This window comes from Martes martes (assembly GCF_963455335.1).
Source record: "Martes martes genome assembly, chromosome: 3".
Taxonomy (NCBI): Eukaryota; Metazoa; Chordata; class Mammalia; order Carnivora; family Mustelidae; genus Martes; species Martes martes.
The window spans coordinates 95,505,290-95,531,618 of record NC_137890.1 but is presented as its reverse complement, the minus strand read 5'-3'; the positions used below and the strand labels follow the sequence as shown (position 1 = coordinate 95,531,618).

The 26,329-nt window shown below is 49.3% G+C and overlaps 1 protein-coding gene across 4 annotated transcripts in view; it reads right to left on the bottom strand.

Annotated features, from left to right (window-relative positions):
• Window positions 1–6,673: 6,673 nt before the first annotated feature.
• The window catches only part of CCDC93 (CCC complex scaffolding subunit CCDC93), an 84,456-nt gene continuing 64,800 nt past the window's right edge, over window positions 6,674–26,329 (bottom strand). For all 4 annotated transcript variants that reach the window (XM_080798151.1, XM_080798153.1, XM_080798150.1 and 1 more), the window contains 8 exons: window positions 25,695–25,748; window positions 23,927–23,989; window positions 21,683–21,791; window positions 17,848–17,930; window positions 16,724–16,761; window positions 15,241–15,325; window positions 11,906–12,019; window positions 6,674–7,421 (listed from right to left, as the gene is read on the bottom strand). In XM_080798151.1, the coding sequence (XP_080654277.1) occupies window positions 7,368–7,421; window positions 11,906–12,019; window positions 15,241–15,325; window positions 16,724–16,761; window positions 17,848–17,930; window positions 21,683–21,791; window positions 23,927–23,989; window positions 25,695–25,748 (600 nt within the window). In that variant the 3' untranslated portion in view covers window positions 6,674–7,367. The remainder of the gene's footprint in view (window positions 7,422–11,905; window positions 12,020–15,240; window positions 15,326–16,723; window positions 16,762–17,847; window positions 17,931–21,682; window positions 21,792–23,926; window positions 23,990–25,694; window positions 25,749–26,329) is intronic.

Here is a 26,329-nt window from a genome sequence, read left to right as displayed (position 1 = left end):
CCAGCTTCAAGCAGCAGTTTGTTTGGGTCTAGGTGTGCAAGCCCGACCACCCAAGCACACTTCCAAACCTTTACTCCTAGCAAGTCTGCTAACAACCCACAGACCAACCAAAGCCTAAAGTCAAGGGATGGGGAAGAGCATTCCACCCACCAGGATGCCATGACAAAGGTGTCTATTCTGGGGGAGTGAAAAGTGGCAACAAATAATTCAGTGCTCCATATGTGAAAAAAGCAGAACATGAAAAATCAGTGTGTGGTTTAAAAAGAGTAAGCACAGTCTCTAAGGCTTTTGTTTCTGGTACATGTTCACCTGGATTATCAGTCATCTCTTATCTGGGCTCCCTGCTATTGCTCCTGCTTCCCTGGTTTGTGGTCAGCACAGCTGCCAAGGCATCTGTCTTGAAATCCCCAAACCTGCAATGACTTCCTGCACAGGTGCCATCCACATTCCTCAAAACTCACTTGCTTGGGCCTGCTTCTACTTCAAGGACTTTACCCTCAGTAGCTCCTCTGCCTGGCATCTCCCCAACATAGGTAACCCTCACCGATGGCTCATTCCCTCACTAATCATGTGTTTGTTTGTTTATATTTCCTTAATGCTAAGAACACAGATATCCTAAAGAGACAAACAATGGAGAAACTTTTTTCTAGGCTGGATTTGATCACAATTTTTGATTCAAGCTTCTGAAACAAAACAGCATACAAGTCTAGAAAATGCACAACACATTTTCTTACCTGAATTAATTTGAAAGCATGTAAACATTATCTTTAAAAAATACAAATATTAGGAGCGCCTGGATGGTTTAGTTGGTTAGGCGTCTGCCTTTGGCTCAGGTCATGATCTCAGGGTCCTGGGATCGAGTCCCTGCTCAGTGGGGAGTCTGTTTCTCCCTCTCCCTCTGCCCCTCTGTGCTCTCTCACTCACTCTGTCTCAAATAAATAAATAAATAAAATCTTAAAAAAATAAAAGGTATCAAAATTAAATTCATGCAGAGAAACTACCCATAGTTTTTAAATCACAGCCAACATCTGGTTTTCTACATGACAAAAATAAAAGCATGTAAAATAATGTGCAGTTTATAGAATTCAAAGAAAATCAGGGTGGCTAAGAGTCAGGTCAAAGAGGCAATTAGGGGGGCACCTGGGTGGCTCAGTGGGTTAAGCTGCTGCCCTCGGCTCAGGTCATGATCTCAGGTCCTGGGATCGAGCCCCGCATCGGGCTCTTTGCTCTGCAGGGAGTCTGCTTCTCTCTCTCTCTCTCTGCCTACTTGTGATCTTTCTCTGTAAAAAAAAAAAAAAAAAAGAAAAGAAAAGAGGCAATTAGGGATAGGAGACATTTTGTAAGGCAGATACACTGGTGACATCTACAGCAAGGCTGGGCAGAACCAGGAGGCTGACACCGAGCAAGCCCCGACAGGAGGCATACCAGCGGGTATCTATCTCCAGTAGCCAGCAAATTAACTGGCACTCTGGTGTAGTTTCCAGAATGAAAACCAAGGTAGCTCCCAGTAAAGAATGCAAAGGAAGTCCCTAACTATTCAGTATAAAATTACAAATCACCACCAACCCAGACACTCCTGATCCTTCTCCCTTAATCAGTACACTGAAGCAACAAGCGCTGTAGCTTACAAGGTCTTACCTTGCTTGTATGTCTTCCCCGCTGGAGTGTAGTGAAGGCAAGTTCTTCTGTCTGCTTTGTTCACAGCTGTATTCCCAGGGTCTGACCCACAACAGAAGCTCAAATATTTGTTGGTTGAATGAAGGAGCTGTCAGGGATTTATTTTTCTCATGGAACAAGAAATACGGGGGTGCGGGGCCCCTGGGTTGGTTCAAGAGGCTTGTCATGCCTTCAGGGAACCAGGGTCTCCCTGTCTTTTCTCTCTGCCCCAAGCTCTGCATGTCAGGATGTCTCTTCTCATGGTCTCCAAATGGTTACGGCTGCTCCAGACACCTCATCCTTCCCCAACAACGTGCAAGAGAAGCTCTCCTAACGCATCTTGTGCCGATTACCAGCAGCAATGTCTCTTTGGCTCTCTGCCTCCATCTTTTGCACCCCCAAAGCCAGAGAACAGGGGTGGTGCTGTGACTGTCATGAGAGAGGGGCAAACCAACAGTGGGGAAACTGCTTCACAGTCCACTGCCCCCTTCCTGTCCCTGCTTCCTCTCCCTATAGCCGCTCTGTCAGAAGAGGCGAGCCCCCTTTCCACTTCCCTATTTCCCCCAGGACCCAAGAAAGGGAGAGGTTAATTATTTTTCCTAAGGAAAGCAGATTTACCAAACATGAATCTTCTACCATGTTTCTGATTGGTAGAAAATGAAATCAAGTTAAGATGTAAAATCTTTTATTTTTTGAATAGATAATACTGTACATGGTATAAAATTCAAAAGGTACAAAAGGTATACAGTGAAAAGCAGTTCCCACCCCCTTCCCAGAGGCAACCGAAGCCATCAGGTTCCCATGTATCCTCCCAGAGACAGTCTAGGCATACGCCAGAAGATCCGTAGTCAGATGTGCATGTTTGCGCCACACACGTGTGTATGCCCATCGACACACATTTTTCTCCACCCCTCCCCCCTTTTCAAAAACAAACACTAGCATACCAAGAGCCTCTTGTCCCCTACTTTACCATGTGCCTTAGGGATCATCCCACGGCTGTACATACAGAGTGGCTCTGTTCTTCTAAATTTAAGAGCCCGTTGCACGGATTCACCGTGGTTTTCTTAACCCTTGCCCTATGCTGGTGGTAGTTTCCGACTTTTTGCTATTATAAATAATGCTGCATGAAAATCCCTGTACGTGGGGAAGATTCCTAGAAGTAGCATTGCTGGCTCAAGAAGTCTGGGCACTGTTCAGAGATATTGCCCGACCACAGGTCTGCACAGTTTGTACTTCTGCCAACACCGCATCCCAGCGCTGCTCCCCACTTCCTGGTTTCATGTGGCTGAGTCATGTCAACTAGTCAAGTGACCATTAGGTTCATGACATACTTTGAACCAAATAGACTCATGACCTAATAGTCCCTGACACCGGTGTGTTCCCTTTCTCTTTCCCCATCTGGGGAGAAAAAAACCCACATGAAAGGTAATTGCTTTGAAAGGTCTGAGACCTATGACACCTCTGTCGTTCCGACCTTAGAGGCTGGAGTCTGACAAAGACACTCTAGGAGATCCTCACAAGCTGCTGAGTGAAACTGCCCACCTGTATGCAAACGGAGCATCAATTAGATGCCAAGTTTCATTCTAAACTCTGCTAATACAGGGATACAAAGTCACAATTTAGAGAAGCTATTTTATTCTGCCAGGATTTCCCGGCCATTAGCCGGAGCAAGACTCTGGGGAGACTGCAAGGTTCCTGCTTTCTCCCACTCTGGGGGGTGGGCACGCAGCACAAAGGACTAAGAGATCAAACAGTAAGTAGCCTGTGCCACCAAGAGAGACAGCAGGGGAAAGTGCAGAATGTGATTGGGGCTGCAGGCCGCCACTGAATGGGTCTATAGCAGATCAGGCTGTCCTGGAAAGCCGCTGCCTGTGACCTTGGATGGATGGCGGTCCAGGCAGAGGCAGCAGCAAGGACAACAGCCACAGGTATGAGCTTGGCGCATCTGAGAACGAGTATAAGGCTGATGTGGAAAACCCGCAGTATTCCCCACAATGTCACGTGAGCCATAGGCCAGCTACTATGTCCCCTCAAAGCTTCTACACATTTATCATGAGGAGAGTGGGGACCATGACAACAGGGATTTTTTACATAGTGTTTTTCAGCCCGTCGCCACGTGCTGTTGGAAGAAACGCTCTGGACTTTGGGAAAAGCACTGAGAGAAGGCGTGGTGGGTGGGGGCTCTGAGGATGCCTCACATAAGGTGCCCCACCTGACTATTGTGCGGCCACACAGATGGCCAGCAAGTACCTCACCTTGCTGGGGCTCTTTGCCAGACTGCTGTGTGGTAAGGGCTTGTACCCTGAAGCCGACATCAAACCCAAGGAAAGCATAAAGCGCTTCCTCAACCTTCTTCCCCAAAGCAAGCTTCAAGCCAACTCCGCCTTTCAGGCTCAGGCAAAGTACCTGTTACAGTTTATTGCTCAAATGGCTGCTTCCCTCTACACTGATCATCAGTCACGTTCAGAGAGGGCATGACCAGGCCACGCCTGGGGTGCAGGAATCAAGGTGGCCTGCTTTACAGGCCACTGCTTGCGGTCCAAACCTCTGCTGGCAGGCCTGCTCTGGTCACTATAGACGTGATCAGGGCCAGCGACAGTCAGCCTGAGGTCATGGGGATGGTGATTGGTGAGGTAGTAGAGGGCTGCCTGGGGCCATCCCTGTCCTCTGCTCCTGGTTTCAGAGGGTCCCAAGAGCTATGCTGTTCGTCAAGGAGTGCTTCCTCAGCCTGAGAAAGGCCTGCTATCTGTCCCAGCCCCTCGGCCTTCTTGTCCTGCTTCAGCAGACACTGGCAGGCCCTGGCTACCCACAGAATATGGGCAACGGACCAGAACCCAGTGAGAACCATACACTCGAGACTCTAACAAGAACTTAGGCCTGACAAACCTGGAATTTGCTCTGTTCAAAAAGGAAACAGACCCCGACACGTCACTTTGGCAGCATTCTCATTTGACACCTCCCTCTAGCTCAACGAGCTGACCCCAGGGACCCATGAGACCAAACCCAGGCAGAGGACAATAAGGAACATGTCTCAATGTCTCCCCATATACCTCGTGGTCCTTTGGTTTGTACTGCTCAGCAGCTCTGACTTCGGTTTATACCAAGGCAGCCCATGTACTCCACGAGACGTCTGTGTGTCGGGGAGGACAGCGCTCCACCTGAGGCTGGCGGAGAATGCCAGGGTACCTGGACAGCAAGCTTATGGCTCTGACTGAACAGGGGCAATGGAATGTTTCCTGGGGAAGCCTCATTCCTCCAGAAGCACACATTTCATAAAAGTAACTTAAGCATATTTCCTGCTGCCCCCCCCTTTTTTTTTAAAAAAACAAAACAAAACAAAACAAAACAAAACAACTCCAGAAAAGTCTGTGGGCTTAGCCCAATACCCAGTCATACTCTGGGCTCACAAGATGTCCCGGGAGGAACTCTCCTGAGGAGCTTCTGAAATGAAGGGGGCCTTAGGGCATCACATCGGCCTCTAAGGCCTGACTGTAAGGCATGCTTATGGTCCTAATTCCTCACAAAGACACCATCCACTCTGTGGGTCACCTGTAGCAAACACAGACTTTTCTAATCTGGCTTCTGCAGTCTAATCAAGATGTGTTCAAGGAATGGGAACAAACTTGTCTGTATTAGGCCTTTTGGGTTAAAAGGGGAAAGGAAATCTGATACCTCCCTATAGCAAAACCAAATCAAAATGAAATTCTTTGGAAACACAGCCCAATAAATGCCCCTAAATGGTTATTAATTAGTGGCTTTGGATTAGTCATGCCATATTTGCCCTGATAGCAGAGGTGGGCTACCGAACCCCAGAATATAACCCACTCTCCTCCCTACCACCTCTGGACAAATAGACAATTTTATAATGGCTCAAAACATGGCTAGGGAGTGGGTCCATGAGCTTCTCAACACGAAAACACAGATGTTTCCCCAAACCTGAAATAATTGGCAAACAGCTGCCCCCTCCCCAGCCCTCAGAGGGCCACCTGCTTTCTGGCTGTCGCTGGCTTCAACTTCATGGGGCCCTTTCAAAAATCAAGCTACAACCGACAGCAGCCCCGTGGGAGCCACTGAGGGGAGACGTACAGGGCCCAGGAAGGGCATACTCGGCACCGGGGAGCGCCACCTCGGGCCCTGCTGCTTCCACAGCTCTGGGAGCCAGACAGGCCTTGCTGCCCAACCACAGAAACCAGCGCCTGCTGCTAATCCAGCAAGGGATTTTTAAAGGTCCGTGCACATCAGATTTGCTTACTGCACATCTCAAAGAACTAAGAATGGACGTGCTGTTCCTGTGACTGCACTGAACGCCCCAGCTGCCTCCCTGTATAAGCTTCTACGTGTCACGTTCGAGCCCGCTGACTAGCACATATGCAAGCACGCAGAATGAAATGCCCACCTCGTGCCGGGGTTCACTGGACATGGTTGGGCTGCTGGATCCCTGACAGCCACGAAAGGAGGGGCTCCCCATCTGGTCCTGACTGCTCATTCCTGGAGGACCGAGTCTACTGCTCTGCCTGCCTTCAAGCCCCCGCCTCCCCTGGTCCTGAAGGCTGGTCCCAGCCGGCTTTCCTGCAGAGACAGGCCCCTCCATTCCTTGCCCAACAAGCACGCTTGTACTCTCCCTGCACCCTTTCAAGTTTCTAATTACAGTCGTATTTATCCAAAGTGGCCTATCTCTGCCTGTTAAAATGCAACTTCCCGTTATGCTCTAGTCCCAGTACTACCTCCCCAATGAAGTCTCCTGGATCTCTGCATGCCTCACTCTTCTTCCTCCTCCAACGCCCTCTGCTTTCTGCTCACAGCATTTATCATGCAATGCCCGGAGCCCAGTGGATGGTATGTGAGTCTCATCTCTGTGCTTGGCCCAGGACCTGTCCAGACAAGGAGCTCCTGGCATGTGTGCCTAATGAAAAGAGGGGCACCACGTCTGGCTGGGACTCACCTGAGAAACAGGGCATATTAAGGTATCCTTCTTGTTTACGGGGTCCTCAATATGAGGCCCCTGTTTTCAATTTTTGGTGAAATAAACTCAAGTCATGTGTAAGAATTCAGCCACTGAGCTTTCATTCTTGCGGCTACACCATTAAGACTGCTGGCTGGGACCTCGAGGAGCCAGGAACAAAAGGCACCAAGAGTAAGCAAAGGGCCCACATGACCATACTCACGTGGGCTGGACATTCAGCTAAAAGCCTTTGCTTACTAAAAAACAAAACAAAACAAAACCAAAAAACCTCAGGTGACTAAACTGAGCTCTGGGTCAAATGGGCTGTTTCCGTTCCCTGGGCCACTTGCTGGCTGCCCGAGGCGCAGGGCCTGAGTTTTATACTTCTGTCTCCCTCAGTGCCTACTTCTCAATGGTTGCTCAATTAACATCTGCTGAACAAGTGAATTCCTTTTTATTCAGAGTCCACACAGATACAGGTACCTTCATATGCGCAATGTTACTGGAGAAATTCAAGCTGACCCGACACAGAACAGATACTGCCCGCATTTCTTCATAGGATGACGGGTGTTCGCCAAGCCACTGTGTCTGCACCGTCTGATTCCGTCAACAACAGAGAGATGAAATGGAAGCAAATGGGAGAAAGAAAATATCCTGGTGCTGTGATCATGGTCCTCTCTACTGTAGTGTTCAGAACTATCTTCACCATCTTGCAGTTGATAAATGGCGTTAAAAAAAATCGACGACATACGGTGATGTCTGGAAATCTTCAGAAGGCCTTGGCTCTCATCTTGGACAGCAGCACCTCATTCTTGCGGCCCTCCTGGAGAGGAAACAGAGAATGTGTCCATTAGCTTTCCCTAGTCTCCGGAGACACAGCGACGGGCCGACTAGACTGGGTCCCGTGCACGTTGCCACCAGCACTGTGAAGCGGCCAGGATGGGTTCACCTGGCCTCTGGAGCCAAAATTACTGTAACGACAACTGGCTTCTGGACTGTCACACCGACAGCGGGGTGAGGATTAGGCACTGTCCTTCCAAAAGACTTCATGGAGCCCCTGTAGCCCTCAAGGGGCCAGAAGCAGCCAGCAGACACTTAAGTGCCAATCCTGGACCACTGTGGTAAGGAAGGAAGGGGAAGGTACTCGGAGCCCGCAGCTGAAGGAGTGATGAAAGGCAAACCTAGTTCATACAGCAAGCAGAGCACATGGCCAAGTTCTCACCCTGACAACAGCGAAGACTGGGTACATCCTTAGCTTTAAGAAAACAAACTCACAGAAGACTGGGAGAGAGACATGCACTGAGGGACCCTCCTCTTTTACAAATGAGCTGTATGGGATCCATGACTGCAGGTACTGAGGGAGGTCACTGGTCCCAGGCCCTGCGTGTGGAACCTGCATCACTCTGCATCACTCTGTATCTGCCTCTTCAAACATGACCCAGAGCTGCTCACTACGCATGCTCCTTCCCTCTTGTTCCCACTGGCCTTGACAGCTCAGGATACTTCCATCTGCTGGCAATCACTGTCCCCTCCTTCCTTGGGCCCTGTCACCAGGAGCTGGCTTTAAACTGAGAAGTGAACATGGTAGCAGGAAAGGCCTGGAGAGGCAAGCTAGAGGGGCCCGGCCTGAGAGTGAGGCCAGGCATCCAGAAGCCATGCTCCCCTGGAGAGGCCCTTCGTGTGGAAGAAATTCTTCCACCCTTGAGCCCTCTGCATCCAAGACCCCCAAAGTCAACATTTCCTTCTCCCCGGACCTAGCTAGGTGCTCCCAGCTCTCTGCAGGCCCTTGGTTCTTTCTGGAAGTATCATGGCTCATGGCTGCAGGGACCCTGTTTTTTACTAAGTGCCAGTTCATGTGCAGGTACTTAGCCTTCTCCTCAGGGCTGGGCTCCGGGCCGGGGGGTAAGGCTGAATTACTGTCAGAAGGAAGGCACTCTGACACTTTCTGACCGCAGGTTCTTGGAGGGGGAGGCAGTTCACTGGTCTTGGGGCACGGGAAGAGAAAGACCTTTAGTAACATTTGTTATACTAGAGAAGAAAGTTTTCCTCTTTAAAAGGAGTTATTGAAAATAAAATAAAATGAGTTACTGAGATTTGCTTGGGGAGAAAAGCTTTAGCCAAAAACAAAGTGCTGGTGTGGGGGTAAAGATGGAAGGAGAACAGGCAGAGAGTCATACTATTATGACTCTACTTCTGTGTATTTTTTGAAAATTTCCGTAATAAAAAAGATAAAACAACAAAGCCCTGAATAAATACATTCAGCTGTCACCCACTTTCACTTCTAAATGAGGCAAAACAACTCAGCAGTGTCTGCTGCACGTAGCGTCCTCAGCAGGGGCCAGGGTATGCACAAGACGCCGACATGATGCTGGAACATCTCAGGACAGGTGTCCTCCCGTCACTTGCTATGTGTGAGCACTGATGAAGTCTCATGCAATCTACTGGAGGCCTTTGGGGAAGCTACAGAATGATACTGTCCATCTGTTCAAAGCAAATGCAGAAAGGGTCCTTTAGGCATTTCCTTCCAGAAGAGAAGGGAAAAAACCTTGCCTCTGTTTCTCTCCTACTGAGGACCGCATGCGGCCCACCACGTGCCACACATGGAACTGTACTCAAAGTCAGCTTCATGAAAATGCACAGCCTGCATTCGTCAGTGCGAGGCTAGAATTTAAGGCTCACTTTGGTGACCTTAAGAGAGACTGTGGTTTAGAGACATGGCTAATTAATGTGACACAGCAGCTGAAGAGATTTCAGAGTATGTGTTGTTCCCTGGCAGACTTGCTGTCAGCAAACCCAGCTGCGACGAGCAAGCCCACGGAGACTCAGACATCACTGGATGTCTGTAACCAGTGTCCCGAGGCCAGAGGAGGCTGGGGCTCAGGATGAGGGGGGTGCCATCGTGGCTCAGTGAGCATGCAGGACACAAACCCATTGAAGGGCACGACGGAGGTGGCCAGGGCCGGGCTCTGGATGCTGCGATTGTGCTCTGCATGCGGCTGCAGGCATAAGCACCAGAGACTGGGAAACAGTGGGCATGGAGAACCCAGCGGAGAAGACCAGGCAGGCAGGGAGAGGCAAGGACAGAGAGCAGAACAGAGAGGGTTCTGGAAGAAGAGCCTGGGACGAAGGTCTGCTCCTTCAGACGGATCTTCCACCACACAGGAGATCTCATCAGGTAACTGCCCTCTTGTGAAAGAGCAGCACCGCTCGGGCTGAAGGAGCGGGGCAGAAACCAGGGAGCCGCAAGCCTCCGCTGCCACTTCTTCCTCAAGCTGCGGCGGCTCCAAGAGGGGCCACGTCACCTCAGACGAGGGGTGGAAGAAGTTCAAGATTTCGGAACACTGACACGCAGTTGCTAATTTTAAATCTTTGCCAAGTAAAATGTTAAAAAAAAAAAAAAGGAGTAAATACTATCACTTTCATGTCAAAAACCAGGAAAATAGGCTGGTTTTTGTTTTTTAAAGGTGAGTCCCTTAAATGAAATCTATTTAGATGTCTGAAGAACATACACTCCCCTTCCTCTTTTTCCCCTGACTTGCTCTGGATGGAGGAAAACAGCACAGGCAGGCACACAGGGGTCTCAGCGGCTTGGAGGGACTCCCCCCCCCGCCGTGTTCCCTGGCACGAGAGGCTCTGTGCCCAGGGAGACAGGAACACAGAAAGCCTGATGCTTACCGTCCCTGAAGGAACCGCTGCCTTTGGAGGTCATCTCAGTCCTGAGAACGTGGAGTACCAGAACGAGCTTGTCCATTTTGCTTTTATGTGCTTTGATTTGGACAGCTTATACTTACTCTCCTCAACTTATCTGTTTTCTGTTTCTGTTGTCAAAAGGGCAGTGCTGGCTTGCTCAAGCAACATTTCATTCTTCCCTGCTGGGCCTTTTCTCTTTCTGAATTATTTGCATTAAAGGGGAAAAAAAAGTTCTGCTGGGGAGCAGTGAGTCCTGTTTGATCCCTCAGCTCACTCATTAGCCCTTCCAAAACTTCAGCTCCAGCCCCTGCTAACCACACGGGGCTCCTAGACTTCACCGAGCACTTCACCCAGTCACTGCCCCAGCCTTAGGTCTCCTGCTGCGCCCGTGGCCAAGTCCGCACCCGAGAAGATACCTTCCCTGACCGCACCATCTCTGTTAGCGCCCCTACCCCCAGCCAAAACTGAAGTTAGTTACTTGTTACTACTTGTTTACTAGGATTTGTGTTTTCTAGCTTGTTATCTGTCTCCCCAACCGCAACATTAAGCTCCTTGACACAGGGAGCGGGTCTGTTTAACAACCTGATATATCCCCACAGGCATAGAAGGAGCTGGACGAACATTTATGGAAAGTGTGAAAGATTTTGAAATGTCTGTGGGTTGTGGCCCCCAAAAGTTAAATTTAAAAAAAGGGAAGGAGAGGTAGAAAAGGAAAAATTGGGAAGGAGAAACAAATTTTAAAAAACATACAGAAATAAAATTTTTGGTATGAAAAGATCGTACTTTTTATTCTGCAGACCTAACACCAGGATACATACAAACTACACCTCTAGCTGTCTATATTCAGCAATCTCTACACTCCCTGAAATCACACGGATTTGAGTTAGAAAGGGCAAAGGAATTCCTGAAAATGAAGTTGCTGATACCCCAGTAAGTGACAAAATGAAGTCTCCTTTCTGGAAAATCTCATAAGAAAAGGGCAAACACTTTTCTTTCTGAGCCCATGGAGAATGGTCCATTCCCAAATGCAGGGAGAGAAGACGGAGACAAACAAAATTCAGCTGAGTGTTGGACATCACAGGAGGCAGACAGAGTGCTAGACGCCTTCATCCCTCACCTGACTCAGCAGAACCCACTGATGAGGAAACAGTTGTGAGGGGATTTAGCCACTGCCCAAGTGCACAGCTGGTAAGTGCTAAAGGCAGGGTTCGAACCCAAGCCTGCCAAGCTCAAAGTTCACTCTTCTCACAGGCTTCTCAAGGTCCCTCTCCCACCTCGGATGGGACGAAGGAAAATTCCAGATCTGAATGTGTAATGAAGGCTGTTTCCAGGTGGCCTCTGATGCTATTTTCTTATGGGTTTAATATGCTTACTAAACGTTAGGGGAATGAAAATGAAGACGTGATGTCTCTCAGAACGTTTGAGACTTGAGAATGGGCCAGCGAACCACACAGTCCTGAACTACCTAGATGAGGTTCTTCACTGTGGGATCACACAGCTGTGGCCCATCCCCAGACCAGTGGGGAACCAGGCAACCGCTCTGGTTTTTAAAGGCTCGCCTTGAGACACATACAAACCCCTCACAGCCTTCTGTGGCTGGCCCCATCTCTGCCTTACCTCCTTGAACTCCTTCACAGTCTTAAAGTACAGCCTCTGCTTTTCTAACAGTTCCAAGTACTGGTCATTCAACTGGTCTCTTCGCATCTTGTTCTCTTGCTTCTTCTTTTCCATCTGTGGAAACAGTTTGGGAAATGGGGAGGAAGGGGCACGTTGTAACCAAGGGCTGCTGGCAACACTCAGAAGGCGACTATTACCAATATTTTCATGGACTTCCTTCCAGCATTTCTCTTTCTGCACACCACTTGTGAAGCTGACCTATTTATTTGGATGAAATTACATAGAGGCTTCTCTCATTTCTTCAGCAATTCTATTACTCGGCACTAACTGTCCCATTTGCGCGCGCGCGCGCGTGCGTGCGTGCGTGTGTTTGTGTGTGTGCGCGCGCGTGTCTCTCTACAATTTCACAATCAACGGCCTGGTGCTTCTCAACCAGGGGCTATTCTGGCCCCTGAAGGGCATGAGGTAGTGTCTGGGGATGGATTAAGTAGCCACAGCTGAGAGGAGAGGGTCCACCAGGAGCCAGGGATGCCGCTAAACCTTCTACCATGTGCAGCCCAGCCCTCACACGACAAGGTGTCATCTGGTCCAAAATGTTAACTGTGCTGACGCTAAGGAATCCTATGTAAATAACTGAGTCTGCTTTCATGCATTATTTCCATACATTTTCATAGTATTTCCATGCTATTATACACTTTCTACAATCAAAACCTAAAAAACTCAAGGTGCCTGGGTGGCTCAATGGGTTAAAGCATCTGCCTTCAGCTCAGGTCATGATCCGAGGGTCCTGGGATTGAGCCCTGCATCAGGCTCTCCGCTCAGTGAGAAGCCTGTTTCTCTTCCTCTCTCTCTCTGTCTACTTGTGATCTCTGTCTGTCAAATAAATAAATAAAATCTTTAAAAAAATAAAATGCCTTTCACTACGTGACTCTCTCTTCACTCAGGAGCCCCTCCGTGTACCACACACTGTTGCATGTACACACTGCTGGTCTATGGTCCACTCTGTGTACATCCCACAGCCACCGATTCTGGAGGTGTGTGTGCTCCATGAGGACACAGACTCCCTGCCACATATACCCTGAGCAGGAGCCACCATGGCATCCATACAGGGAGTACTATGGTTTTTTAAACAAATACATCAAAAGACATGCATTCAAAAGCATGCTGTTCTGCAAAGACAGCCTTCTTGCATTTGAAGTGCCAGCCAATATTCAAACCTGACCAGGAACCCTCTTTGAGAACTGCCTTTGCAGTCAACTGAATGAATTCACTCACTAAGCAAACAGTTCCTGAAAGCCCACCATGGGTCAGGTGCCGGGCTCGCCACTGGTGATGCACACATGAAGAAGAGAGCCCTCTCTGCCCATGGGCATGCCCCGCCACCCCATCTCATACCCCACCACCTAGCTGGGGAGGCAGATGCACAGAGCAGCCTCTTCCACCGGTCAGCACTGAGGTACCAACAGCACAAAGCCTGGGGGAGAATGGAGACAATGAACGGATTACATCCACTTCCTTCCCTAGGAAGGCATCTCCTGGTAAACAGGAAGGGGAAGCCAAGGGGAAAGAAACAAACCCCAAATCAATTGCCAGTGTTCTTTACTATGGACAAGAGCAGCTCTGCAGGCTGCCAGGTGGCTCAGTGGGTTGAGCCGCTGCCTCTTGATGTCAGCTCAGGTTATGATCTCAGGGTTGTGAGATGGAGCCCCGTATCAGGCTCTGTGCTGGGGGGTAGAACCTGCTTAAGATTCTCTCTCCCTGGGGCGCCTGGGTGGCTCAGTGGGTTGAGCCTCTGCCTTCGGCTCAGGTCATGATCTCAGGGTCCTGGGATCGAGCCCCGCATAGGGCTCTCTGCTCAGCGGGGAACCTGCTTCCTCCTCTATCTCTGCCTGCCTCTCTGCCAACTTGTGATCTGTGTCTGTCAAATAAATAAATAAAATATTTAAAAAAAAAATTCTCTCTCCCTCTCCTTGACCCCCACTCAGCAGCTCCCTCAAATTCTCAAAAAAAAAAAAAAAAAAAAAAGGCGCTCCCTAAGGAGGAGCATGATGGCATGATGGCAGGGCAGAAAGGTCTGCCACACTGTGATCTTGTTAAAGGCTTGTGGTTGGCTGGGCTCTCTGTGCTCCTCCTCTGTTACACCCTACCTAGCTCATCAAGAAGGGACCGTCCTGACTTCAGTTTGTGTACCCGTGCAAGGCAGGCCACATGCTGCTTCATGACTGCGTTCATTTTTGGGGCCAAAGAGTTTTGTCACTAGTGGTGATTTCTTTTTTTTCCCTCCACTGACATCATTTTATTGAAGTCATTAATGGGGAGATTAGTTTTTTCTACAGGGGAAGGGATATAAAGAGCTTGGGCCCTTAGTTTATCTCTTGTGAGATGAGATTTTAGGCAGCGTGAAGGTTTGCCATCTGTGCGTGGGTTTTTACGATGACAAGTACCAAAGACACTCTTCCCTTTGTGTGTCTGAATTCTGGTGTCGCTCCCAATACCACTCAGTCCAAGCTGGAGACAGCAGGTGCCCTGAGTCCCCAGAAGGTCCCACTGCCATGCCTGAGGACCATTCCAGTGTGATCCATGTTTTTAAAGGGATCGAAAGTAAGAGATTTGGGAGTATTAGTGAGTACTTGTCTGGTTATAACAGCAGAAAATTGTGGCTACGTCTGATTTCCAGACAGTCATCAAATTCTTACTGCTGTCAAAACGGCCCAAGTGCAGAGCCGCAGAGTGATAAAAACTCCATGCTGGCCCCAGACTGAATGGTTCTCTGTAAAGCTATCTCTGGAACTCTCACAATGCTTACTGATTCCTCTCTTCTCTTCTGAGGCATAACATCCTCTCACTTCAGAATTCAGTTCGATAATTATTTGCATTTTTTATAGAGGATTCCTGAAAACTAAAATGCTCTCAGGATCCTAAGGAATGAAAATCTCTAATGGCAGAATTAAAGGAACCAAAGATCCAGTGAGGAAGAGACTGTGGGCAAGAGAGGAAGACGCTGGTGGAAGTTGGTTTCCTCACCTATACAATGGGGGGTAACACGACTCACTTAGGAACCTTCTAGGAGGACTAGCACCAGGCTTGGCCCATAGTGGGTGTTCAATCCATGGGGCTACTGTTAAGAGCTGCCTTTATATCACCAGCCTGTGGAGCTGGCACTGCCCATTGCAGGGTTGGAGGCATGCTGGGCACACACGCTGTGGACGCTGAAGGTGGGTCTTCAAGACTGGGAGCACATTCTCAAAACAAGCAGAAGAGGCCTGCTCTTCCCAAGACCTTTTCTGAAACCAGTCTGAGATCCCAGCTGCACTACAGAAAACGAGCCCTCTCACCTTCATTCTGCTCTGCTTAATTCCTTCTACGATCTGTTCCATCTGACGTAAAAACTGGTCCCGGGCAGTAGGGGAGGCCATGGCTCTGAAAGGAACAATCAGCAGAGTGAGGAACAGAATGCAGGACACAGGAAGGGGGAGCCATCGAGGAGTCTGCCCCATGCCCAAATGATGCCTTTGTGAGATGTGGTGGACCCTGGGGGGCCCTGGGTCCGAGGCAGTTAGGAATTCTAACCTCCGAGGAAGGCACGATAATTAGCCTCATCTCATAACTGAATATTAATCTTCTTTCCTCACTTTATCTACAAATTGCTTAAATAATATGTATTTACGTAAAGTAAAACAAAATGTTATTAAAATCAACAAAAACATTTCTTACTTTGATGATGACATACACTGCCTAAGAAATGATTTCCATTTAGTTTTTAGAAACCTGAGGATTTGGAGGCACTGCTCCAGACTGGTAGACCTCTTCTGAGATTTTCCTAAATACATGGTCAGGAAACCTGGTCCTGTTTCTAAAGGAAACAGCTAAATGAGTGGATTTCCTGGTGTCCTGAAACTGTCCCTTTCACTTCCTGTTCTGTGCTGGGAATGGCACCCAAGGATCCAAGCCCACAGATACAGGGACTGAGAATTCTTTCACAGGACGGCTGACAGAGCAGAGCTTATCACGGCGCCGTCAAACATTGCAGCGTCTCTCAATTATCAGGAAATAACGATGAAGTCACCATTTTTAGAAATGTCACAGGGCTATAAGTCACTAACAGAATCTGAATCTTATCAGGGAGCTGTGATTTTTAGTTAGAAATGAAGCTTAAGATCTAGAATTCGTAATCCATTCAGATCTTAGTCACCGGTCACCTGCCAGGGGCTAAGAGAGGTTTGTGCTGGAAGTAAAAGGAGCCTGCTGTATAGACAGCAAGCCCTGGGCTGCTGCACGGTGAGCAGGCCACTGGGCACGCTTGAGGGCTGGTATGACTGGGGTGCAGGTGGGCCTTGCCATATAGTTCTTGGGGAAAAAGAATTCCTATCTGAATAAAGTTGTTTAGAAGATGCACAGTGACCTAAAAGTAAAATCTATCATTAGATTTAAAAATCTTTTTAAAAATTAGATTATTTCATTATCTAGATTGTGAAGCATCTCTACGTGCTCAAGAACTAATGGTATTGATCAAATCTTAACAAGACAAAACAAAACAGAGATTACACTAGTGAGGCACAAATTACTTGGAAGTTACTTTTTTCCCCAAGATATTCCTTGGTGTTTCTCAAATTCCCTCTAACCTCACGGTATTTTTGCAAGAACCCTGAGACCGTGTAAAGCAAGACACAGGTGCATTTTGCAGCAGGGGTGAGAGCATAAAAACCACCTGTCTAGCCCCGTCTCGCCCCGTGTACTTGCTACCGCAGGGAGGTGAGCAGAATGCACCGTGCAGGGTACGCCCGGGTACTGATGGGAAGGAGGGCTGCCAGTACTCACTGTGAGAAGTTCTCATGAATTGAGTTCAGCAGGCTGATCTGAGGAGGCAAGGAAAAGAAAAAGGAAAACCTATCAGCAAAAGGAGGTAAGAGCCTGCCATGTGCCCGTCACTGTGGAAGATCCCGGATATAGAGAAAAACAGAACTCAATGTCCCTCCTCAAGAAGTGTCCTCTAGGAAGACAGAGATTGATCTGGTTTGGTTGACAATAGCCCAGAAAGGGGATGCTAATTACACAGGCCTCCATTTGGGGCCACGTGAAAGATGCACTTGTGATATGGTTCTTATTGAGGGGTAATCAGTGTGGGTTGGCCCGGTGATGAAATGGAAACAGATTCTGCCGACCTGGAGGTGAGGGGTGGGCAGGACTAGTATGTGCGTGGCGTCACCAGACGCAAGGACCTTCACCGTCATTTCCCATTCTGTCTCCGTCACAGTCATATAAAGCGGGTGCAATGCCCTCTTTACAGAAAAACCCCTAAACTTGTCCAACTCGAAAGCGCATGCCCTCGCCACTGCGCTGTGCTGCTCCTGTGAAGACCGCATTGTTCCTTTTCTTCTTCCTTCAACTACAGCTGCACACCCTGCTGGCCTGCTCCAGTCACATCTGCTGCTGGACAGGAGAGAGCCCCGAGTCATGAGTGGATTTACACCAAGCATCAGAGTGATGTGGAGGGCGGCGTCAGTGTCCGGGGCAGCCTCTTCACTCTTGGCGAACGGTGATGACGAAATAGCTAGTTTCCCCGCATCAACTTGAATAAGCCCACCATCCCCATTTTATTTTGCTGCTTCCTCCCTTCCTTTTAAACTCAAACATAACTTTTTTTTTTTGCCAAGCCGGGCCCCCTCCGTGTGAGCCTCTTGTGTTTGTTTCTAGATGTCATTTCTCATAGGGCACCACGAAACCGCGCGCCACCAGTTCCACGAGGGCCCAGGTGTGCGTGCAACGTTAGCTCCGAGGTGACCCTTTCACTCTAACTTTGTGACCCAGCACGGGGCACACAGCAGGCCCTCCTTCCACTTATGCTGACGGCCTCCCACTCAGTTCGTCTGACCTTCCAGGGGTCAAGAGCCCTCGTGTCTGATCATCTGATTAAGTTATTTTCTTTTCATACAGGTTCTTACCTCTTTTTCCAAATACACCTTTTTATCATCCAGGGTATTATACAAAGTGAAGAACTGCTTGGTTTCTTTGTGCACTGCTGAAACTGTAAATGCAAAGAAATCGACACACAAATAAGAAAATGGATCAGAACACTCCTAAGCACCCCTTGCCCCAGGAAGCCCACCCACAGGAGCCTGGTGTGCTCAGGTGTCTGTGTGGAAGCCCCAGTGCACACCAGCCTGTGCAGAGCTGCCGAGGGCTGGCGGGAGCCGGCCTCTTGTGACTGGCCCAACTGGGACAAGGGGCTAGAGGAAACTGGCAGCACCTGGGACAGGCGGGTTTCTCAGGTAAGGTGTCCTGGGTCGGGCAGGGGGGAAGTGGCAAGGATGAGGAAACCCATGCCACCTCCTCCTGTCATGTGGCTTCCCTTCCTTCCCACATCGCTCATGAGTAGGACCCGTAACGTGATGCTCCTTTCTGTAATCCCTATGCTTAGCAGGGGCCTATACAGCAGGGCCCCCCAAAATATCTACAGGATGAATGACATGCCTAACCCCAGGCAGCATATGTACCTGGTAAGTATGAATATTCTTCCCATTTCTGTGCATATGACTAAGGGGGGGAAGGTCTTATTTACCAGGCTCCCAGCACCCTTTCCTATAACATTACTCCGCACCTCTATCCACCTCACGTTCTTCACTCTTCCCTATAGAATGACTTAGGAGGAAAGCACCAAATTCCAGGACTGGGACTGGGCCATATTCACCAGAGGACGAGGTCAATGGGAGGAAGGGTTCCGGCCCCAGCTCATCCTCCTGCTTTGTGGCTGGGTGCTTGGGTGGCCCCCACATGGCTCTGAGCCCACATGCCATGTGCCTTCCTCATTGCTCTGAGTTCTCTTAGCAATCCATGACCTGGACTGACAATCAGGCTTTGGGCCTAACCTGAGCCCTCTGATGTAGCTGGAACTAAAGATCCCGACGTTTAATGGTGATCAGGCACTGGCCAGATGACAGTGGGGTCTGTCTTCCCAGGGGCTCTTGCTCCTTGAACACAGGTTCCCTTTGGAGCAGCACAAGTCGGGGGAGAAGAGTGAGGCACAGCAGGCCGTGGGCACTGTTGTTTTCCTTGGGTGACTGCCACTAACACTTAACCCTGAATCTTTAAGCCAACTGGCCAACTTTTAATTTTATCACCCAGTGATAGCTTTGTCCTCCCACAGCGGGGTGGGGACTAGCGATGCTGTCGTACATGTTTGGTAACAGAAATAAATAACCTGATACAAGTGTTCTGAGGCAACAGTTAAAAATGTTCCCAATAGGGACACCTGGGTGGCTCAGTTGGTTGAGCAGCTGCCTTCGGCTCAGGTCATGATCCCAGGGTCCTGGGATCGAGTCCCATATCGGGCTCCTTGTTCAGCGGGGAGCCTGCTTCTCCCTCTGCCTCTGCCTGCCTCTCTGTCTGCCTGTGCTCACTCTCTCTGACAAATAAATAAATAAAATCTTAAAAAAAAAAATGTTCCCAATATCGAAATGTCTAATTTGTAACAAAATCGCTACATGAACTACTCAGCATAAAATACGATTCTTGCTCAGAACTTCAGAACAGTGGATTGCAAGCCTGGCCAAAACATGGAACAGTCTGGGGAGTTTTAAAATCTCATGACCAATGAAATGAGATTTTCTGGAGGCGGGGTCAGGTGATTACAACACGTAGCCAAGGCTAAAAATCACTGCCATAAACAAACCAATCAACCTTTAGTTTTGTTGCTCAGGAATGTGCCTGTCACCCTTCCTCTACCCAGATCAAGGACTGGGTGGGGGCTGTAGATATTTGACAATAATAATAATGAAAATGATATAGATACTTTGGTGAAACTCCTTGAAAATTTCTTTGATGTAAAAATGTGCTATCAAAAGGACTTGAACATGTGTCAAATTTTACTCTGAAATACACAGATGCAAGGTATTATTGATTATTATTACTGTTAAAAGCTGGAAAGTAGGGGCACCTGGGTAGCTCAGTGGGTTAAGCCTCTGCCTTCGGCTCGGGTCATGGTCTCAGGGTCCTGGGATCAAGCCCCGCATTGGGCTCTCTGCTCAGCAGGGAGCCTGTTTGCCCCTCTCTCTCTGCCTACTTGTGATCTCTGTCTGTCAAATAAATAAATAAAATCTTAAAAAAAAAGCTGGAAAGTAGGCAGGGATACAGAATTATGGGGAAAGACTGAACTTAAGGCAGAAACTATTTTCTGCTGAGAAGCTGCCACTGTTGATACCTGGCCCAGACCACCTGAACCAAGCTCAAGGGCCGGATACAACATCAGGATGGGGGCAGGCATGAAGGGAAGCATGACTCCCACGCGAGTAAGGACACTGCTCTGGCCTGAACCAGGGAGGATGTTTGAGAGGCCAAGAGCCCAAGGCAAAACCTGAGGGAGATTCTAGAAGAAGGATGGAGTCTGCCAAGTGAGAATTGCAGGACAGTGGCATTCTGGACTTGGGGAGTAGCTCACAGGCCAAAAGGCAGATGTCCTCACGAGATGGGTGAGACACTGAGGGACAGCCGGGGAAGCTGGCCTGACTGATGCAGGACACTGATCAGTATCATGAGGACCTGAAGATCCTCCAATGATTATGGAGAGCTACTCAATGTTAATGCTTTTAAAGCAAGAGTATAAAGTGATCAAATTTCTGTTTGGGAAAGACTTCTCAGACAGAGTGCAGACTCTGGGCAGTGATGAGAAGGTGGCTACAGCAACAGTCCAGAAGAAACGGACTTGACCATTACTTGGAGACAGAACCAGAAGAGCAGCGAGAGCCAGAGAAGACTAAGGGGCTGGGGGTGCTAGACAGTGATCCCCGCAACCAGAAGGAGAAATGGTAGGGAGGCTGAATTCAGTTTTGTATATGCTAGGTCTGACAGAGTTGGGAAGGGGTCCCAGGCACAGGTAACGAGAGGAGTCAAGGTCTAAGTTGTGTGTCAAAGTGCATGGTGTTTGGAGGGGTGGTGTGTGGACTGGGGAAGCTAGAATGTGGGCTCAGAGAAGGAAAGGCGGGCTCCAGGCAGGCTGCTCAGACTAGGGAGGTTCTGGAGATAAGAAGGAGAAATGTTTTCTTTAGGAGGCCCACAGAGCTCCTGAAGACTGGTCAGCAGAGAGAGAGGGCACATGACTGGGGGTGAGGGACTCAGACCAGCTAATGGTCATTGAGCTGAGTTCTGACACAGTTAAGAACAGTTACAACAGTGGCAGTGGGAACAGAGTGGCAGTGACAACTCTGAGGGTCACTCTGAACCTGACAGGACCAGCTCACTGATTCCAGCTGCGGGAGACCCAATCCTGGATTACTGGGTGAACATAGTGCCGTCAAAGTCAAGGACCACACGGGCAAGAAGGTTCACCTAGAAGAACAGTGACTGAGGACTGATCCAGAGGCCTGTATCATGGAGTGCTCATGTCCTGGGTAAGGCTGGAAAGCGGATGGGGAGCTCAGTGGCCAAACGGCTGAACGGGAAGAGGGTGGGTTCAAAACGTCACGCTAGGAGTTCAGTGAGCTCTATCTGGCCACAGAGAGGGCGGCAGAGTGCCCCAGGGCTGCTCCTGGGATTAAGAGTCACTTAGCAGTGGGCTCTGTGGGATGCTGGCCCAGGGGGCCTGAAGATGGCAGGTGGTGGTTCTCACTGACTGCCACGATGCATGCCCTAGCCTGCGCACGTGGGACAGAACGCTTGCCTCCCCGTGCCTCCCAGGCTCAGTGTGGAGTGATGCACGCCTTAGCCCACGCATGTGGGACAGAACCCTTGCCCCCTGTGCCTCCCAGGCCCAGTGTGGAGCATGACTGTGTTCGCTGCACCTACTCTGACGGTAGAGTTCAATGAATCTCTTCTGATACTGTATTAACTCAGCTCGGCTGGGGACTTCATCAATCTTGCGGTGCAAAATCGCTATTTCTCGATTTCTTCGAGCCTAAATGCAAAAGGAAGGGGGAGACAATGCTATTTGGTAAAAGGTCTTAAATGTTCTCTGGGGAGCCAAAATATTGCCCCCACCTCCTTCTGAGCATAACCGCACACCCCACCCCAAAATCTGCTATTGGCTTGAGGACCCCATCTCAGACAGCCCCTCCTCCCACTTTGGAACACAGGGAGAAGGTGTGTGTGTGTGGCTATGAACTAGAACCAGAGAAGGCAGCAAATGAATGGTGAGGGATGGAAGAGTCCGAGTGGGAAGGGCTTCTGTGGACAGCCCTCAGCCATCCCTCCAGGCCCCAGAGGACTCGAGCAGCTGACTCTGCCATCAGCAGGTGGGGAGTGGGAATGAAAAGGCAGGCTTCCCAGGTGATGAAGAATGGACACCACCCTGCTACCTCCATATAAATTCCAAATTCCTTAGCCTACTGAAACGCTTGAACAACTTACTCCTACAGTGTGTTCCTCCTACTTCTGCCCTACCATGGACCGGGGGGTACAGCAGGCAAACTGGCCACTGACGGCACCTGGGGAGGCAGAACGGTGCAGCGTGGCTGGGCTCTCACAAGGGAGATGCCATCTCATCTCCCTTGCTGCCCTCCCTGCTCACACCAGCACGTGGAGGTCTCTAAGTACCGGGCAAATGCAAGCCTCCCAGAGAGAAACCCACCAAACCCAGAGCAGGGTCTCTGTGGGTCTGGTCAGAGGGGAAAATGTGCTTGTCCTGTTGGCCAAGGCTGCCCTGTCCCTGGGGGGCTCAGGCTCTGACTCCTGCGTTGTGTTTGTTTGTTTCAGGAATCTTACTGCTTTTACTGCATCTGTAGCCTTTCCTTTTCTACTGGCTCCTTCTCACCAGCATTTAGATAGGCTAACGTCCCTCACCCCTCAAAAGCCTTTCTATTTGGTTGAGTGCCCAACTTTTAAGAGCCACAAACAGATCTCAGTAACACTCCTACACACACACACACACACACACCCTTGCATCCTGTTCTTTTTTTAATGCTTTTTCTCAGTGAACAATACAAGTACCCACCTGAGTCAGAAATTCAAGCACCAGCTTCTCAATCTCTCCTGTGCCAGTTCATGTCTGCCGGGGCCCATGGCCCCCACTCTGGCTCAGGCCCTCAGGAGGCTTATGGTTTTACTGTAGCTTCCCTCTAGCGAGTCTGAAGCTGCCCATGATAGGCAATTTGCATAACAACTCCCTTGTACTTGCATGGGTAGGGATATATCTTGGTTCTCAAATAGCCAGCCAGCTCCCGGAAGATGGGCCATCCCTTTTCTATTCCTGGCGCCTAACACAGCACTGAATATACATACAGGAAACACAGAGTCACAAAGTCTTCAAGGATGCAGCTATATATTTTCCAGGTTCCATTTAATTCTGTTTTTTAAAGATTAGCAGTGTCCCTGTATCAGGGACAAATCTGATGTGCTGAATTTAACCAAACAGCTCAGCAAAGGAAGCAAGAGCCAGAGATAGGACAGAGGGGCTTACGAGTCCCCGCAGCCGTTTGACTATTCCCGCCGGAGCCTGGCTTTCTCTTCCCCGAGAACAGGGAGAAGGCCCACGGCAAAGAACAACACGGGTTAACTCCGGGCTTCTGAGCTTCCGTGAGTCAGATTCTGGCAATGGCAGGGAATCGTGCAATGAAATTATGACTCTATGTGACTTCAGCTTTGGAACCAACTCTAAAACCTACTTCCCTCAAATTTGATGGCTTTCTTACAAACCTCCAAGTTTATCAAATAAGACCGCTAAAACGGGCACATGACTTTAGAGGAAAAGTACTAGACAAGAGCATCGGAACCTGAAGGCTGCTTTGGCACTTACCAGCTGCTTGACTTTGGACAAGTACTTAACTGATTGGAGTCGATCTTCTCGTATAGAAAATGAAGCTAATACATACTCTCCATGCAGGGATTGCGGTCAAATCCATTGAGATGACCGTGAAAGTAATGAACCAATGTGAGGTGTTACTGTCAACATCTTAAACCACATAGTTCCCCTCCAGACTGAAGACTGGCAAATAGCAGCCTTCGTACCCATTGTTCTTAGACACTGAGACGTCTTAGTTCTCTCCAGGATACCCAGGCAGGTGTACTTGTTTTTCTGTTCTTACTTTTACTTACCTGTAGCAAACGGATCTTATAAAGTTTCTCTTTCTCCATGTTATATCGTCTGTCCAGGTCTTCCTAAAAATTGGAAAAGGACACAATTATCTAAAAGCAGGAAGCTTTCGGGGTGCCTGGGTGGCTCAGTGGGTTAAAGCCTCTGCCTTCGGCTCAGGTCATGATCCCAGGGTCCTGGGATCAAGCCCCGCATCGGGCTCTCTGCTGGCCAGGGAGCCTGCTTCCTTCTCTCTCTGCCTGCCTCTCTGCCTACTTGTAATCTCTGTCTGTGAAATAAATAAATAAAAAATAAATAAAAGCGGGCAGCTTTCAATCTTCGATAAATTCTCTCAAAACTGAATTTTATTTTGATCACATCTCTCCATTCCGAGGCCCCAAATTTCTTTTCTCAAATGGCCAAGTTTAGGGTCTGGGTCCCGTGTCCTGTGAATCCCTTGAAAATCTTTCAACCTCACTTTATAACAGTTCTTCCTTCTTCTGGGGTCTGGCGTTCTTAAGTGAAGTATCATCCAAATTTATGTGCCTCCCCCCCTCCAAAACTATGATGATAAGAAGATAATTATTAAAGAATCTGTTGTTCGAAGTCCCTGTGTTTATAGTGATACTGGTTTGCTTTCTTTGTTTCTACTTAGAGCTCCACTGTCCAACGTGATAGACGCTAGGTGTGTGTGGCTATTTAAATTTACATTAAATGAAATTTAAAAATATTCAGTTTCTCAATTGCAACAGCTGCATGTCAACGGCTCAGTAGCACAAGGAGCTGGTGGCTGTTGTACTGAACAGTGCAGATACAGAACCCTGCCCTCGCTGCAGAAAGTTCTTTTAGACAGCACTGAAGCACAAGAGAGGAACTAGCTCTTGCTGAGCCCAGTGAGGTAAGAGACATGGTGACGTGGTTTGCTCCACCAAAGCAAGCTATGAACAGGGTCAGAGGTGGCTTCTCCCCCAGCACATGTGTGTACACGTGCACGTCGCCCCCCCCCGCCCCACTCCATCTCCTCCACAGGGCTTGGCGGTACCCAAACCCCACACGGCTGTACTACAGGACTCCTGAAGCTTGTTCTCAGTCTGAGGCCACAAAGGGAAGAGGCGAACATTATAGGAGGCAAACCTTTAGAGGCTTTCCTGCTTTGCTCTTCTTCCTCCTTTCTTTTTTCTTTCTCCTGGATGTTTACTGGAGTGCGGGGAGCATGGGTTTAACTCAGAACAGGGGTCAGCAAACTTGCCTGTTGAGCTAAGCCTCACTGCCTATTTTTGTAGATAGAGTTTTACAGGAACATAACCATGTTCTTTCATTTACATACTGACGATGGCTGCTAGAGTGGGGCTGGCACATCACACTGAAAGTATTTCCTATTTGGCTCTCTACAGTTTGCTGACCTTGAACTGTAGTACAGTAGAGAGTTTTTCCCCAGGCATCACTTCTGCCCCTCAGAGCCTATGTGCTGTGACAAGCCTGTATGGCCAAGTCATGAGCCTCCCCTTCTCAGCTGAGATGCCAGAGCAGACACAGATGTCTGGGACAGGGAAAGAGTGGTGGGAGAAACCCCACCAGAACGGCAGTCTTCAGGGCCATCCCTGCGGAGACCCCGCTTCTGTCCGAGGGGCTACAAGTGTACAATGGGGCAAGCCCTCGAGACCCCGCCCATGAAGCGGTGGTCATGGAGAAGACTGAAGTTGGCAGGAGAAGCTGTCAGGGGAGGGTACAGTGCTGGCCACTGCGCCCGAAGAAGACAGCAGCAGTGCTGACGGGTAGGCGGGCACTTACACTATGAGTCATCATGGGCGTTAGGGCACCACGCGGCTCTCCAGCAGATAGGCTCTGAAACGAAGAAAAGGAACACACACTTTCCTGAGTAAGGGAAATGGGACAGAGCTGTGGGTCTGCACTGCAGGAAGCGGCCGGGGTGGTCATGGGGGACAGTTCACTGACCGTCTTCAGGCCCCAGATTTTGAATTGTTCCTAAATGGGTGTCACACCCGAACAAGGTAAATGGCAACTGTCTTTGAATGGGATAATCCCGCTAACAAGACGGGACTGCCAAGAAGAAAAATAGGATCCTGAAAGTCTGATTTGTACAAACTCAGAGGCTGACTGGGCTGATGACTTGAGCCCTAGAGGTTCAGAGTTTTAGAAACAACCGGAAAGGCCATCTGGGTGGTGACGGTTCCAGGACACCACTGCACTGCACGGCCAGACTCTGCTACTCCTCCGTGCCAGTCCTGTCCCAGCAGCATGGCAGCACCTCCAAGACACACGTGCTGCACAGCCAAGACATGGTCCCCGAGCGGAGTGCATGTAGACGGGTGCTGGTTGGCTTGGACCAGTCTCGTCCCCTCCCTGAGCCTTGAGCTGCCCAAGCTGGTTCTAAAGGGAGAGAGTGCAGTCAAGGGGCTCAGAGA